Below are 18,197 nucleotides of genomic sequence, written 5' to 3'. Positions count from 1 at the left end.
TATACAAAAATATAGTTAGAAAATTGGCGTCGAATTCTCTTGAAAGTGCTCAGCAGATATTAGTTTGTCAAATAAGAAAAGTTGGCGTCTATTTAAAAGGTGTTTGAAGCGCGCTTCATACGATGGCACACAGTTAACGTTCGTCGTACGCGCCGAGCTCGCGTAAATAAACAAAATTAGATTGTAAACATTGAGCGTAAGGGGAACATAAAAACGGCAATTCGCGATCTAAAACGGAGCGCGGGGCGAACGCCCAAGCACACCAACTTAATCGGTGAAGCCTCAGCAAGCGAGTTATACAAAAAAAATGCAGTTTGCCTGCATTTGCCAGATTCGGTGTGATTTTGGTTATATTGGCCGTAATAGGTTCGCGTATACAGAGGTCTTAACTTTACCTGGACACGGCGATAGACCATGACTCAACGTAAACAAATCCTGAAACAATTCAGCTTATATACCGGAATCATTTCACAATGGAGAGCACATTTGACAAGACGAATGTGCGATCAAAACATAGCGTTTTAACGCCATTAGCTTTACGATAAGGCAAGCCTGTTGATTGAAGCACACGCATTAGGGATCCAGCTACTACCCTGTGTTGTGCATTTTTCAGAAAATGCTTATTTTTAAATGCTATTCGCGAAAATATAATTCGGTTCAGACACTGGAAATGGCATAACACGCGAACACTTTGGTCCAATTTCACAATGAAACACTTCACTTTAACGCGACACTTTGTTTGAGGAACGCGAGACGGACCGCGGTTTGCATTTTCTCACTCACCTTGTTGTTTATTTGCTATTTTATTAAAACAGTTTTGAAAAACTTCATATAAATGCATAGGCTCGTCATCGCTCGTCGCCATTTTGGAATTTACTGTCCAAATATACCATTGACAATGTAGAACATATTGAAATGAATGCGTTCGAAGGTGTTCCAAATTATGATAAATAATTTCGTCAAAACTGAATAATACATTTATTGTAAATAATTGTATTGTTCATTTTCGTGATATGTAATCATATATTAAAGAAACCATACATATATCATTAAATCTACTTTACAAATAACTATTGCGGCTGTATTTTTATGCTATCTAAAACTGTCACAATGGGATCACAGAAAAAGCAATAGATTCGCCATGTTTTGCTATAAACTGACGTAAGAAAAGCATACATACAAAATTTTGGAGTGCACTTCAAAAAAAAGGGAAACAATAACTATCTTCATGTATCATGTTTTCACTGAATTCTATTAATAGCCAAAACCAGGTAAGATCAAATCTACAACTAACCAATAGTACGCGAAAATTAATGATTTTGCCCGTCATCATATAACCTTTATTTTTGCAGATTCTTATTAGTTTTAGTCAACTTTCGTCTCGATACTCATGTTTATTTAAACAAAAGAAGCACAGTAATAATAAAAATAACCATGTAAAAGGTAAAGAGGCGACTACTGGGTACTACAAAGCAACATTATGTTCCGAGAGTTTGGAAGAAAGCCTAAATAATTTCGATAAGAATGTTTTGAAGGAAATGGGTAACATTAATTTAAAATCTCTCAGGACAATTACCGGTCCTTGCAAAAGTCCTCTTAAAAGCCTTACGCAGTTGAGCTCAGCAAAAAAGATCTCGTATGTATCCGGTGATTCGTTCGAAAAGAATAAAAATGGTTGGAGTGATAAATCGCACACGCCAAGTGTCACCATCGATCTCCGTGGCAAAAATCCTAAGTTTACATTCACCGATAACTTCGTTGGGCTTCTAGCGAATGGTTTACGAGACGATGTCTTCAAATACAATATACAAGTTCGTAATTTTAAAACGGAGCGAAGCATCCATGCAGATTTGAAACGGAACCCTAATTTTATCAATAGACTGCGTAAGTTCTTCGGTCAGTATTATTAGCAATTTCTTGTGGCGTTAGTATCAGTAAATCATTTAAATTCTGATCCATTTGGTTTAAGTTCTACATCACAGGAGAGTCACTGAACAATTCTTGTCAAGTTTTTCTCAGTGACCAGTTATTGTAGCATCAACCAACCATCAAATTATAAAATCTCTATAATTGTCTTTTATAAGTATTTAATAGTTTATCTATTAATCTTTAAATTATTCATGATTGTGATATTTTAATCAAGTTTCTACTTTCTTAATTTTTAAAACTTCTAGTGAATACTTTTCAAGTAAGGTAGGTGCACTATTTCCATATTTCATTTTAAATTACATTAAATTTGAGGTTGTGTGTTGCCTTATGTGTCATTACTTTTTATCTATGGACAAGTTATAAATAGAAGTAAAAAACAGTATAGTGGGTGAGCGAGGAAACTCAGGAATATTTATTGAATGGCTTGCATGCTGTAGGTTGTAGATCTGTTGTCATAGATCCTTCTGGAAATATTAATTTTAAAAATATGGCAAACCATTATTCTATTCCATTGTGTTCAAAGAACCCAACTGGATAGAATATAAACTAGACATCTATGTTTTCTTCTGCTGAAATATTATAATTTGCCAGTTATGTTTAGCTTTAAACCAGGGTGTCAAACTCAAAAGCTACATTGGGCCAAATAATGTTAATTTTAGGCGGGCTGCAAAAGAAGTTAATGTTCATAGTAATGAACACTTATTTTGACTAATAAATTTCAATGAACATTTAAAGAAAATTTATTATTTATGTCCAGATACTTGACATAAAGCCTTCTGTGATACTATATTTCCCTATATATATTAAAATAAACTTACAGCCTCTTGCTTGCGGAATCAAATCTGCAGACACAAGACAAGACTTGCGGACTGCGATTTTGACACCTCTGTCTTAAACTATATGTTGTAGCTTTCACAAATGCCAGTAGATTACAGTAATTATAAAAATAGGCAAAGATTTACTATGACAATTTGCTTATAGATTTTAAATATTGAGTTAAAATTAAATATTTCTCCCAACAATGTAGGTTTAACTGTTAGTGATGGTGCAGACAAGCAGAATCATGGCAGCGTGGCGCCAGATGTGGCACCACGGCTCGAGAAACTCCTCAGTGAAGATCAACTGCTCACAAACCAACAGAAAGACAAAATTAAGATAGCATTCGCTGAAGGATATCTTGCAGGTTAGATTTTATTTACTCTATATAATCTATTTGATATTGTTATGAACTTTTCTCTCATTTCTTCTTTATAATAATAGGGTTATACTAAGAAGATAAGATTTAAGTTATTATTTACATATTTTAATTGAAACCAAAAATAAGCTCAATATGGCAAATGTAAATAAATCCCAGTGATATTTCTATTTTTTGTACTGGTGTTCTAAAAATGAAATAAGTTATTTAAAATTGGGTTAGATAGGGAGAGGTATATATTCAGTGAAGGTCAATGCATTGCATCAAGGTGGCTTGAGGCCCTCCAAAACATGGTGTTAGACCCAAGCATCATGCCTGGCCCATTGCCCTGAAACATGATGGTACCAGCATACTTTAAGTACTGTTAGAAGTAAAAATTGAAACAAAGCAGCAAATACCGACATTTAGGTGAAATTGTGGTTTTAAAACGACCTTTTATATATGAAGATTAAGCATTATTTCTGTGCACAATAAACATTGTGATTGGTTTTGGTCTATCTTTAGTGTTAAATGTATAGTTCATTTGTCAGCAAAAATACTTTTAAGTTGCTACACCTGTTTCCTGTTAAGTTTATCACTTCATCATAAAATATGTTACAAGAATTTATGTTTCCTATTCGAATGTGACTATAACTTTATTCTTAATAAAATTTTTATAAACCTTTTCTTATTATATTATCTTTGGATAGATATCATATTATAATTGATAGTAAATTAGCTATAAAATCGCCCCCTTTAAACTTTTACATATATAACCAATAATCCTGTGCATATATGATAGTTAACTTTTATAAATAAAGCCTTTGCATCATATATTATGGTTTATTTACAGGATCACATCCAGAAAACGCTCGCACTTCAAAAGGCACAAAATACTTCAAATTGGTTCAACAGCTGCTAACCATTGTGCTTTTCCTTGCCATCTTCGTCAGTCTCTTGGCATCAGTCAGCGGCACAGTCTTCCGGTATCCATCAAATATTTTTATTAATCTTTCATTTATCAATATTTACTTACTGTCATTTATCTATGTCGGTCACCTGCTATTTATACAAATATAAATTGAGCTCTTTTTACTATAAAAATCTTTATGTTTTAATATATAGTAGCTGAGACAACGGATGTCATCTAGGCTTTTAATAATCAATTTGAATCTTAAGCTATGCATCCAGCTCTTTCACTTCTCATTTTCATTCACTTACAACCAGAAAAGAAGATGATTAATTGAAAATGTGCAAAAGACTTTTTGTAAATTTATGGGCAAGACTTATGTCCAGCAGTGGAACTCCTATGGCTTCAATGATGATAATGGGATTTATTAATAACAATTAGTTAATAATATTAATGCTGTTGAACACGGTATCAGGTGACATTCAATAGATTCTGTGATAACATTTCCAAGATCGAAGTCACAAACAATAAATGCAGGGCAAACTGAAAATTCTCTATATTTTCCTAAAGAACCTTCTAAAGTTAATTGGAATCTTTTCAAATAAGATGAATGAAATTCATATAAGTTGTTCTCAAACTATGACATGGTTGAGACAAAAAAAAATCTGTACAGTTTTAAGTAGAACTATAAAGGCTCATATATTTTGTCAAAAATCATAATATCAATCAATAACATACCATTCCTTTACTATAGCAGTTTTATCATCATGTCAGCTGGTAGATCCTACTGCAAGACATAGGTCTCCTCAAAGACCTAGCGCTGCCAATCCAATGACTTCCTGTGGCATTGACTATGTCAATTTTTCTCTGTGTGGTCAATTTTTATTTGCTATTGATTTAGTAAAAAATGTTGTTAATGTCACTTGTATCACTACTGTTCCTAAACCTTGGTTAACTAATCACACAATAATACATAGAATTTATGGGATGAAGATGAAATTGTTCTGTGTCAGCAGTAATTTGATAAGCGGAATATAATCAGTAGGAATGTCGCTAACATGCGCAGGATTCAACTCGGCAGCCAGGTGGAGGTGGACCCCGAGGATATCTCCGTCACGTTCGATGACGTCAAAGGAGCCGATGAGGCTAAACAGGAGCTTAAGGATGTGGTGAGTGATTTTATTAGTAATAAAACATTTTTATTACCGTGTATATGAATATAACTATTTTATAAATAACACTAACTATAATGTGATGTGTGGTCATTGAGGTTTCGTAATCCTCGTGGTATGTGGGGTGAAATGGTAGTGACTGTCAAAAATAAAGGGCTGTCCTCTTCTAGCTACGCCCACTTCTGTCCAACAGACAAAAGGTTCGCTAATTATAGCGCATTAGCATACGCAGCAGTAGCTCACATCAGGCAGTCACCAGATTCCAGCGCTTAGCAAAGGATTCTCTTCACAAGCTGGACACGCAAACTTGTTAAGGTTGTTGGAAGACTGCATCAACAGCTCGCTTCCAACAGGTCCTATTGGAAATATATGCGATGGGGGGGGGGGGGATTGTTATGTTCAGTAGACCTCCCCAAGCTGAAATGATGACGATGATGATGTATTTTTGTCATTAGCAAATATTTTTTGCTGAGCGGTATTCAAGGAAGGTCCTTAGCTTAAATTTATTTACAATACCAAGCTGTTAGTGTAAAGAAGTGATCACCTAGTTTCCTCTGGAGTCGTAGCTCAGAAAACAACACCAGATTTCTAAACTACATAAAGGCTCAGGGTATAGATATATCAGAGTAGGATCCAACCCTGCACTGTCAATCGATATGATTATGTAATCAAAAGAGTCCAAAACGACCAAGGCTTATTGTTACAAGATTGTAATTTACTCCTAGTGAGTTTGGCACTAGGTCAACGTCGTTGAAACTTACATAATTTTTGTATTTCAAAAATCTAGGCTGTATTGCTATATCGTTAGGCATAACTTGTGATTTTACCTACTTTAAATCCTGCCTTGCCTGCAAAAGAGATACTTTTAACTAAGTCTGCATTTTATAAAATGAAAACCAAGTTGTGTAATCTGTTCTCTTCAACTTCTACTTGGCCACCATATTTCAATTCTGATCTGATCTTCTGCTTTGTTTCTGGAAATATTGTGATGATTATATAGGTACAAATCTCTTGTACAGGGTGATTAGTTATAAGTGTAAAATTTTGGTACCTTAATAAAGTAATCACTCTTAAACTAAATGTGTCAGGCCAATAACTCCTGTCAGTTCAGTCTGCAGCAACAGATAATAAAAAAGGAATACATATAAATATTAAGTAATTCGAAATTTGAAGGCGCTTTTTTACTTTATCATTTACTATGTAATTGTAAACATAGATAGATAATATAAAGAAGGAAAATGATTCTAAATTAATTATTTCATATATATTTTAAATACATATATTTATTTCATAGGTGGAATTCCTAAAGTCACCGGAGAAGTTCTCGTCTTTAGGCGGAAAGCTGCCCAAGGGCGTGCTACTGGTGGGTCCACCAGGCACTGGCAAGACCTTACTGGCGCGGGCGGTAGCAGGAGAGGCGCGTGTGCCGTTCTTCCACGCCGCCGGGCCTGAGTTCGATGAGATCCTCGTGGGTCAGGGGGCTCGGCGTGTTCGTGACTTGTTCAGTAGGTACCCATCATTCATCTCATCATCATTTCAGCCATAGGATGACCACTGCTGGGCATTAGACTACCGGTTAGATGAAATGTCTGAGTAATCTAGATAATAATGGAAATCTGATGTTTTTACAACAGAACTTTGTCGGCTTTACATATTGTTCTTGTCAATGGGAGTAACATATTATAAAACTTTGAGTATAGGTGAGAATAAACATGCTTTTTAAAACCAGTCAAGTTTCTGGAGTAATTTTCAGAAACCTAACCTAACCGGAACGGTGCGAAGTTACTCCCCCCCGTCTCACCGCTCTCAAATCTAAGGCGCGGTACAGCGGTTTCTGTTAAACCGTAGTACTGTAATTTGAACACAGTGACATCAACTTTGACTATTATTGGCAAAAGTTAGTCCACAGTGATAATTACTATAAATGATTTAAATTTAATTATTTTCAGAAGCGGCCAAAGAACGTGCACCATGTGTGATATTCATAGATGAGATTGATTCTGTGGGCGCCAAGCGAACCAACAGTGTGCTCCATCCCTATGCAAACCAGGTCAGTACCTTCCATGAAGGTTTTCTACCTTAACAGCTTCACTGCCAGAGTCTTGGATATGGGAGGCAGTCAAAAGCCTTCTTTTTTGTTGTTTAATTGTTTAAAAAGGATTCTAATTTATAATATACCTTAACAATTGCCATGGAATTCTCGCTATTAGTGTCGGCTTTCGCGTTTTTTGGCACATGGCGGACTCTTTCTCGTACGCATATTGTAGACGCAATATAAATAAAACAAATTATAAGTAAAAACCGTCAGTTCGACAACGAAGTTAGAACATTCAAGCGCTGTACAGACACGTTAGCATGTAACTTCGCGCGATGCCGGCGCCGTATATCCTCGTAAAAGTGGGGGGCAGACAGTACGCGCCGGCGCGAGAAAGGCCCCACTCCATACGCCCCGCGTATAACATACGCCGCGCGAGACCGCCAGCTTAGTTCTTAACTTGTCACAGCAGTGTAATCTAGGATCTCTTCTGGAGGTTATTAGTACCTAGAAATGTAGGTTATATATGGAGGAGTTGAAAGTGGCAGGGAATAAATATATATAATGACTGAAAATCACTCAAACGACTTAGTTACCGAACATAGCAATTGTCAGCTATTCTAAACGACCGAAACGCCAGGACATACAAAGACTTGGTGACAGATGGCGAAAGATGAGGTATCTCATTTTAAAGGCCGCCTTAAACGTGGCAAAGGAAAGGAAATAAATCTGCTTATAGTCTGAGACTGATTGTAGATAAACACTGAAAAAAAATTAGCAGAAAAGAACGGCAAGATGGAATAGTCTGTCCAAAGAGGATAACATAGACCAGAGCTTGGATTGCACAGCATTGGCCGTCTGCGCACATGATGGACAGACGACCTTGTCAAGGTCATCGACAGACACTGGATGCAGGCAGCTTCCAACCGGTTTATTGGAAATCTGTGGACGAGGCCCATGACCAGCTGTGGACGTCTTGCGGCTGAAATAATTATGATGATGAAGGTTTTCATGATGATGCAACATTATTGAGTATAGACTTTCTGAGTTTTTTCTCTGTTTTAATTATCCGAGTATAAAGTGAGATGTTGTGATTTCAGACCATCAATCAACTTCTATCAGAGATGGACGGCTTCCACCAGAACGAGGGAGTTATAGTTCTGGGCGCCACCAACCGAAGGGATGACTTAGACCAGGCTCTGTTGAGGCCCGGAAGATTTGACGTTGAGGTGAGTTCTTGTATGTCAACTAATATAGTTTGCCTTGAAAAACTAATTCACAAATTGACGCATTGTTTTGACATGAATGAAGTTTTTGTATTGAATGAAAAAACATTCTGAAGATGTTGTGAAACTGCTACTGAAACAGCATATACCAGGGGTTGCCAAACTGGTGCTCGCGAGCAACATGCGGCTTTTTGAGCGAATATTTTTGGCTCAGATTGATTGTCCAAATATTTCAATATTTAAGTTTAATTTAACCTATGTCAGCTCCTGGGAAATCGAAATAAATTACTGGTGTGAATTATTATTATTATTCCACCATAAAATTAGTGAAATCCAGACACCGATTATAATTAACTAACCGGCATCTTTAGTATTATTAGGAGTACTGTCATATACGAGTGCCATTATATATACAGGTATTATGTTCTTTTGTTTAAATAATTTCAATAAATAAGATGTAAGGTTCATGAGTTCGGACATAGGCCTGCCCTGCATTCAACCAAAAATTTACAAAAACTATGTATATACATATATCGTAAATATATATATATATATATATACATCATATCTAATGCTTATATGTGCATATATAACAGATTTCCTCAAAATATTTTCTTCTAACTTCCTTTTATTACTTTTAAATAGAACTAAATGAATACCAAATCTTATTTACAGAATTCTAGAGTTTTTAGTTGATCCAAATTTGTTGAAAAACAAAACTTTGATCTACAAAATTGTTAAGTTTCATTTAGAACAGCAAATATTTTGATGTTTTTTGCTTGCATTGCTGTTCAGTTTTATTTATTTATTTAATCTGTAATAATATGGTAAATGAATGAACCTCAATATATAAACAAACATTGGAATGCATGTTTTTAAATTTAAGTATTATTTATTATTAATGCATAACAGAAGTTAATATAACAATAGGGGTGTTAAACTCGCGGACCGCAGCTTGCGGCCCAGTCGATATATCCATTGGGTCGGTTTTGAAAATGGAATCAGAGGAGAAATGTGAATTACATTGACGTAAAAAATAATTTAATTTTATATATGTTTATAATTGTACTAATCAAAAAAAATGTTTCTCTGGAAATTGATTTTGTTTTGTGGCCTTTGAGTTTGACATTATCCATATTACCACAATCTTGTTTATTTTAAAATTCATATAGTAATTAGATTTAAGCAAAGATTAGTGAATAGTTGATTTAAAATATTTCGAATTTGTTATGCAGGTTTCGGTGCCGACGCCGGACTACGGCGGGCGCGTGGAGATCTTGCGAATGTACGTGGCTCGCGTGGCTGCCCAGCAGGACGTGGACGTGGAAGCCCTGGCGCGCGGCACCACCGGCTTCACCGGAGCGGACCTGGAGAGCATGGTCAACCAGGCGGCGCTCAAGTACTTACATACTAATTATTTTATAACCACTTTAGGTTTAGCCATGACGTCATAACATTGATTTGTCTTTTTTTTCTATATTGTTCTCATGAGAATAAGGGGAACAATCTCACCGTGAAATCATAAGAAAGATATGTATGCCTTTTGTGTTCATAATGTTTTAAAAAATATATACAAAAATATTACGGATAATATGGATAATGGTATGTGAATTTTTTTTTAATATACATACTATAGATATTGGCATCCGCCCCTTTGCTACAATTAAATTTAATATTTACGATTTTTTTTCTTTGCTCGCGTTTTAGCATTTTTTGCATTCATAAAGTCTCTGAAACTATTTAAAATTAAATTGAAAACAATAGATTATGATTAATTTTTTAAAATCATTATTGTCTTGTTAGTTTTTAATGACGCCCTAGCAATGTCCATGTGTTATTGTTAAGTCTTTATACAGGGTGATTGTAAACAGGTGTAAAAACTTTGCTGTTAAGTAATGTATAGAATAAATTAATGATTTCAGGAATAATAAATTACCTAATAATAATATAGAAAAAATCATATTATTTACCATCTGTTCCTGCAGATTTTGTACTTACAGAAATAATTGACTTGTCTATTCCAATACAAAAAATAATTATGTAAAATGGTATTGGTAATGAGCGAACTACACAATTTACTCCATAAATCTTTTTATACCTATAACTGATCATCCTGTACTATTGTTAATAGTTCAACTTTCTTATAAGAATTGTTTGTTGTCTAAAATAAAATGAAAGTCTGGGTCATTCCAGGGCTGCGGTGGAAGGTGCTAAGACGGTAGCCATGTCGCACCTGGAGGAGGCGAGGGACAAGCTGCTGATGGGGCCGGCGAGACGCGCGAGACTGCCTGATGATGAAGCTAACGCCATCACCGCTTGCCATGAGGGTGGTCACGCTGTCGTTGCATATTACACCAAGGTTATTTTCTTTCTTTTAAATCCAAAACAGCTGAATATTCATTCTTGTATAGTCCATAACTGGATATTTTTCTCTGTAATTTGTCTCCCTATGTCATCTCCTGAGTATTAGAGAAATATTCACAGCGGCTAGAGTTAAATAAATCTATCGCTTGTACTGCCTCTTTTAATTAGCTGAAAACTTTGTAGGAAGTAAAAGAAAGAAGAGAAGTTTATTGTATGAGATTGACAGGAGAACAGCTAGAAGCAACACTAGTAGACTATTGACGGAGATAATTGATTTATTGAATAGTTATTGGCCTATGACAGTTAAAAATTATTACGGTACTAAAATCAATATAAAATGGAAGAGGGTTTGATAAAAGGGTACAATTGAGGGTTAAATGTTTTTTTAAAACCAAATAAATATTTTGTCTAAAAAAAATTATTAGTAACGGTCAAGTTCTTTTATAGAAGAATTTTATGTATATAGATAAGTATATTATAGTGCTTGATTACGTTTAATTGCTCCAGGGACTGTTAATAGGTATCTAACGCAATACGACTTTAATTGTATAGTTCGGAGGCGTTAAGAATGTTTTCGTCATTGTCCGCCCGCCTAATCACCCACTTTAACAAATCACGAAAAGATCTTATCAGTGTGATTAATCAGAACAATATTAAAAACGGACAGCGTTACTGTATTCTTAACCCGACAGAACTATAATTATTAATAATAACATCGGACTGAACCTGTGTCCTGGTGTATAGGATTCTTAACGTAGAGGACTTAAATTGGATACAAAATGTATTTTTAATAAAATTTGTTTCAACGATCGACTTGGTTCGATTTTGTACATCATTGTCTTTATCATAACTACAGGAAGCTTAATAATTGCAATAGACGAGGATAACACTTCAAAATTAAACCTAGCCTACGTGCCAAATCAAATGCTTGCCTGGTTACTAAATATCATAAATAGGTTCGTAATTTTTTTTTATTTTGAAATTCCAGGACGCGCATCCGCTGCATAAAGTGACTATTATCCCGCGCGGTCCATCGTTGGGACACACCGCTTACATACCGGCCAAGGAGAGGTGAGCTATAGTTTTTGACGTGATGGACTAATTTATTAGTTTTCTATCCAGAGGGCATTGTTAACTGCGAAACAGTTTTATTAACTATTGTAATTAGCAACAATCGCTATAATTACTCTGGACCTCATAGGCTCTAGGCGCTTGATGCCATTACAACCTATTTGAAAATACGTGGCGGCCTTTGTTCAACATACTACAGTTTATATGATAGTGATGAACCATATCTATGGTGATATATATCTTTTCACCAATACTTAAAGATAATTGAATATGTTACGTTGCTTATTTGGTTAAAACTAGTGCTTGGGTATTTTGTCCACTATTTTATTTATTTAATATTCTTTAGTGTACATCATGGTTGCACAGACTTATAAAGACTAGGGGCCACTCGGGCAAATCATGAACTGATGGCGGGCCGGCCGCCAGAAGTATAGGTAATTAATTTTTTTTGGTTTTATTCTGAAATAGAATTCAATATTTTTCGAATGTACGAGAGTATTATTTTTGCAGTCGGCGGGCCACCAGTATTAGACCGGCGGGCCGCGGTCTGTGCATCCATGCTGTACATGCTAGGATACATTTAAATAGTTTCATAATAATATAAGAGTACAATGGCCGGTCTTATTACACAAGGCAATGTCTTAAAGACAACCATAGTATGGATAAGGTAGAAGTATAAATAATGAGTAGTTAACTTGTACAAAATATACATATATATAAACATAGACATACATACATAAACACTATACCAACAATGTAACATCAAATGTTTACATCATCACTTTCATTGTTATCATTTCAGTGATAAGACGTCTACTGCTGGATATATCTTTTTCATCCACACTTCTTATAGATGAAAATTAATTTTATATCCACGCCTATCACACAGACATTTCTAAAGTTATATCATAACACAAACACATACACACACATAAATAATTAGGTTTTAGTATAGAGAATTCCAAATATAGCTATCAATAGGACATTCCATGAGATTGTTGTATATGATACTATGTCATAGTATTTTCAATTGATTTCCTAGTCATTTTAGAATAAGTAAATGCTTATTAAATAGAGGTTAGATGAATTAATCTCGAACATTCTAAATTTCAGATACCACGTGACAAAGCAACAGCTGCTTGCCATGATGGACACGATGATGGGCGGGCGGGCGGCCGAGGAGCTGGTCTTTGGACCAGATAATATCACTTCGGGTTAGTGACACATAGCTATGGTACCTTGGGTTTACAAATGGTGGAGGTTTTATTATAGTTCTGGTTAATTAAGATGAACGGACTTTCACAAATCATAGACAATAAAAGTACAAGGCATAGGAAAGTATATTTATATTTATGGTAAACATATTAAAATTATATTAGTTAAAAATACCATTACTGTTTGACATGTAAATGAACATAACCTAACCGTGTTCCTAACCTAACCTAATTCGCAAAAACTCGGACATCGCTAGAGGGATTCTGGACATTTCTTCAAAATTATAGGGCCACGGTATGTCCCTCAAGTGATATCAGTATTCCACTAAATATTTCGTGTACTTCTGGAAGTATGTGATATCGCGTTATTTTGTTGAAACCAGGTTTTACAATTATGCGGTTGTATAAAGAAAAAGTTTCATAACATTGCTCTGAAGTGATTGCATTTTAAGATTTTCACGATTTTCTGGCCCACACTGTATTTATAACGCGGGGGTGATTAAATATATGAGAAGACATATCCACTGTAACCAACAATTTAAAAATATTGAATAAGATGGGAGAATAAATAGAAGTCATAAGACAAAGCTAGATATGGTTTTTTATATAAATAAAAACATACTAAAATTCCTCGTAAAGATTTGAAATTCGAAAATTTTACCTAGACGTATTTCAAACTACTCTCAAACTTTTTTAAACTCATCTGAATGTTTTGTGTGTGTTATTAAAATGACCATGCAAACTACTTCTGACCGTCCACTGTTGGACAAAAGGCTCGCCCATATATTTCCAATAGGACCGATTAGAAGCAGTCTGATATCCAACAGCTTTAAATGATCTTGTCATCTCAGGATGTTTGGTAGAAGTCGTCCAGAAACATAAGAAACCACCAGCGCCTTGTCACGTCGAAGATTGGAATGTACAAATAATTTGTTAATGTTTTGATCATGTTTCTTACTATGACAATTCTTCTCTTCAGGAGGATCATCGGACTTAAAGCAGGCGACATCTATCGCGTGCCATATGGTCCGCGAGTGGGGAATGAGTGAGAAGGTGGGGCTACGCACGATGGAGACGCCGCGCGGAGCCCTAGCTCCCGCTGACCCCATCGGACCATACACCAATGAGCTGGTGAGTGTACCTTGATTCACTGGATAGGGCATTAAAACAGCAGTCTCACATAGATAATAACACAAAACATCGTTATCATCATATCACCCGATAACTGCCTACGGCCATGCAATGACCGAGTCAAAAAACAAGCAAACATACTAAGTAACTATGAATTGCTAAATATATAACCATTATCCTTCATAATTAGATTTTCTTATGATTAACTGTTTCAAAATAGCTTCCTTAATTGAAGGTCCTTAAGAGTTGGCTTTTATAGATACTATATCAGTGGTGATCAGTTTTTATGATGACATGTTACACTAGACGCTTGTATATGTTGTAGCCAGATATACAGAATGCTTCCTTTTTATCGATAAATTTAATCAAATATTTTTATATATATCACAAATAACAGTGATTGTAAAATATCAAATATATAAATATATATACTCGATAGATGGCGCAGATCTCAATACTAAACTATGTTAGGAGGTTCTCTTGGAGTTGAAAGTAAATTCGAGTGCAGAGAACAGACTGAATTTTATTTACTGAACTCTTAAACTAGGTTTATAAAGAGATCTAACTAATCTAGATCTAACCTTATAAATTCAACCAATCACAACCCCTACTTTTCAACCAATCACATGTGTTGTTTGTGTTAGAGCGACGAAAGATGTGTGCGACAGAGAAAGGTACATATAAATAAGAATTCTGCTAGGTTGGTAGTGCGCAATAATATATGCGACCATTTATCAATATATTAAAATTAATAGTCTATTGATCTTATCATCATTTCAGCATAGAACATATACCGTTGGACTTAGATTTCCTTCCAAAGACAATTTCCACAGGCACACATGTACTACCTTTATTACGCTTAAATGTCTGTTTGCGATATTAAAATAACTGCTGTTTACTTTAATGCACACACACACACACACTGTCTGTTTATTCCGGTCTATCTCTGAAATGGTTGTACCGATATTGACGATAAAATAGGCCACTTTTATTTTAGAAAAATTTTAAAACGAAAAAAAACTAAACTAAATAATTTATTTTAATTCCGCTATGTAACAATATGTGTCAATTTACAATTGGTTCAAATTAATAGCAAAGTTTACTCAATTTCTCTTTAAATCTATCCAAACCAAAAGACTTACTTAAGAAAAATATAAGTAGTAACTTTAGATGTTGCCAATAGATGGCGATGGTAGTCTATTGCCACGCGATAACGTTTGACACGGGTAGTAACACAAACAGGCGCAGCGCGTATTATTGTGTATCAGCATAAAATCAACACTGTTTAGTTAAAATTTTTGGCGGATGTCATGATGACGATCCTATATGTAATAATGTATATGACTAATAATTATTCTTTTACTATTGGTCGATTTAAATATAGATATAGAATTATTGTATGCTAATTGTAAATGAATATAATATAAGACAGCGTACTTTGTGAATGACTTTAATATTTAGGCTATTAAAATTTATAATTTCTGATAGTTGTCGGCACTATTAATAGCCTTGTGCCTTCAATCTCTAAAAATAAAATATATCCTACTAGTTATGCCCCACTCGTACTAGGGTACACTGTTTCTTTGACTCTCCGGGACCACCTGATGGATGCACCAGTTCTAGCTCCATATCTGTTGCATACTTTTCTGCAACTTTTGTAGCTCTCAGTGTTGAAGTTTTCTTTCGTGTGGTGATCGATGTTAATGGTCTCCCCGCTCTTGGAATGTCTGGTCTTGCCATAAATATTGTTACAAAAAATACTTTTTTATGTATGTAACATTTTATTACTATATCAGTATGTTAGTTTTGTAGCATTGTATAAAGTTTAAATATTGATGCCAGTTATCAATAGCAGCATTTACTTGATCTATGAGAAAATTCTTCACTGCTTGTTTTAAAAATTAAATTATCGTGGTGTAATTAGAGCAAGTCTTATTTACTTAAACTTACCAAAAGTGAAAAAAGAAACAGTAGTTTATGATCAGAACTAGATGATGGCCTTTAGTTGTGATGAAGTCTACTACACTTTGCTGCACCAAGAATCAATTGATGAGAAGAATCAACTGATCGTATGCTTCGCTGCATGGAACGTCAATTGACTTGCTGTATGCTGCGCTACGTCGAGAATCAATTGATTATCCGTACGCTTTGCTGCACCGGAAGTCAATTGACTAGATCGCAAAGATCGTGTGGTTGACCAGTCTTACGCTGTCCGCATCTAGCAACTTCCTGCGACCTTGACTATGTCGTCGGTCTACTTAGCGGGGTGCATACACACGCTTCGTCTGCAGGCATAAATAAATTGAGTAAATGTAAAGAGCAAAAAAGGATGTCCATCCACAGAGACGGTTGGTGCAAGTAGCTTCCGAGCAGTCCCATAGGAAATCATTGGGGTCGCCTATGTCCAGCTGTGGACGATTATCCAACATTTAGTCAATATCTCTTTCACAAGACAATAATAAATGACTTCTTTTATTCAGGTGGACGGTGAGATAAAGAAGATCCTGTCGGAGAGCTACGAGCGTGCGAAGGCGATCCTACGCGCGCACGCCAAGGAGCATAAGGCGCTGTCCGATGCACTGCTCAAGTCAGTTACATTTCAACTTTATGCCCTAGAACATAAGATTCAAAATCATAAATATATAACTAAATGTAGTATCGACTTAGTCATCCTTTACCATAAGCTCGCACTGGGCAGACGATTGAAAAAAAAGGAAAAATAAAAATCTAGGTCGTGTGACATACAAATTAATACCTAAGTATTTATATCTAAGGCTGGATTAAATCAGTATATTTTTAATCGGCAATGTTGAAAAATATTATATTAAACAATATTTTTGCGTGTGCACTTACTTGAATGATTTTATAGAAGAAAGCGTTCTGGGGGAAATTATGTTCTGGCCTACAGAATTTAATTGTTTATTAAATACGTTATTTCTTATTCTTTAAATAAAAAAAAAGCTTCTTTCGCTTGTTCTTCTCAGGTGTGAGACATTTATAGACATTACATCAATAATCATTTGAAAATACTACTACCCTCATTCAACTACATATTTGTGTAGGTATGAGACGCTCGACGCGGACGATATCAAGGCGATCATGGGAGGTGAGAAGTTGAAGCGCGACCGGCAGAACCGCAGCGGTAACAAGGAGCCCACTCCCACGCCCACGCCGAATCAGCCCGCCACCACGCTGCTGGGCGGACAACCTGCTACTCCCGCGCCCGCGTAACGGTACCGCTCACTCACACATTTTATCGCTATCATTTGATAACAACGCCATCTATTGATCTCCTCATATAAACCCGAACTTGTTTCCAATTTCTTTTATATAGAATTAAAATTCCGAACCTGGCAGTAGTCTATGTATGAAAACGTAGGTACTTCATGAAAATTTTACGACGGTACTTCTAGAAATTAGTCAAGATGGCGGCCAATGACAAAGTATATAAGGCAATCCAGTGGCATGGGTCACCAGGAAGCTTACAAGTTTCCCACTCTTAATAAGGTTGTAGGCTAAATGCCACTTGGACATCAGTGTATGTCAGGTCAAATTTGATATAGATGGCGCTATCTGTATCAAAGTAGTGTTGCCAGCCAAATATCTAAATACATAAATAAATCTTGTTGCAGGTACTTCCACCACGGCGTACCGACACTGAGCATGTACAAAGACCTTAATTTAGTCGCATAGGCAACCAATCGCGATATATCCAATAAAAAATAAGTATAACTGTCTACAGTTTGTTTCAAACGCTCCATCAAAGTGTCAACTTAACCACTCGAGATGTAAATAGTTACAGATTTTCTGGAAAGCCGAATAATGTCAGAATACAATTTACGGGATTTTAACTTTTAGTTTAGAATGACGACGTATTTATCATTATTTCATTTAAGCTATTACTGCCTAAATAAATTTTAAAACCTCAGTTTGCTGTTTTATTCCGTCAAATTTAACCACTTAGTTTATTT

General features: G+C 35.5%; 1 protein-coding gene across 3 annotated transcripts; it reads left to right on the top strand.

Annotated features, from left to right (window-relative positions):
• The first annotated feature begins 1,127 nt into the window (after nucleotides 1-1,127).
• YME1L (ATP-dependent zinc metalloprotease YME1L) lies at nucleotides 1,128-18,142 on the top strand. 3 transcript variants are annotated; one of them, XM_068765641.1, is made up of 16 exons: nucleotides 1,128-1,271; nucleotides 1,353-1,884; nucleotides 2,957-3,112; nucleotides 3,957-4,090; nucleotides 5,075-5,182; nucleotides 6,480-6,690; nucleotides 7,135-7,235; nucleotides 8,321-8,449; nucleotides 9,682-9,845; nucleotides 10,640-10,805; nucleotides 11,799-11,881; nucleotides 12,995-13,095; nucleotides 14,075-14,226; nucleotides 16,707-16,813; nucleotides 17,289-17,459; nucleotides 17,859-18,142. In XM_068765641.1, the coding sequence occupies exons 1-15, from the start codon at nucleotides 1,236-1,238 to the stop codon at nucleotides 17,455-17,457; spliced, it is 2,349 nt and encodes a 782-aa protein (XP_068621742.1). In that variant the 5' UTR covers nucleotides 1,128-1,235; the 3' UTR covers nucleotides 17,458-17,459; nucleotides 17,859-18,142. The 3 variants fall into 3 exon arrangements, with proteins under 3 accessions (XP_068621742.1, XP_068621741.1, XP_068621740.1); XM_068765640.1 differs by having other exon boundaries at nucleotides 1,353-1,896; nucleotides 3,957-4,089; nucleotides 5,080-5,182; XM_068765639.1 differs by having other exon boundaries at nucleotides 1,353-1,896.
• The last annotated feature ends 55 nt before the right edge of the window (nucleotides 18,143-18,197 follow it).

The sequence above is a fragment of the Battus philenor genome, unplaced genomic scaffold, assembly GCF_028537555.1.
Source record: "Battus philenor isolate CCGP_79_NKW_IND1 unplaced genomic scaffold, ilBatPhil1.0.hap1 SCAF_20, whole genome shotgun sequence".
Lineage (NCBI taxonomy): Eukaryota > Metazoa > Arthropoda > Insecta > Lepidoptera > Papilionidae > Battus > Battus philenor.
Note: the sequence above shows the minus strand (reverse complement) of the source record. Positions and strands in the feature narration are given on the sequence as shown.

Excerpts from the sequence above, each read along its gene's own strand:
- YME1L (XM_068765639.1), top strand. The coding sequence starts at position 1,236 with ATGTTTTCACTGAATTCTATTAATAGCCAAAACCAG. Across the intron at positions 7,236-8,320 it reads TCCATCCCTATGCAAACCAG|ACCATCAATCAACTTCTATC; the intron begins GTCAGTACCTTC and ends TTGTGATTTCAG. Across the intron at positions 16,814-17,288 it reads CTGTCCGATGCACTGCTCAA|GTATGAGACGCTCGACGCGG; the intron begins GTCAGTTACATT and ends ATATTTGTGTAG.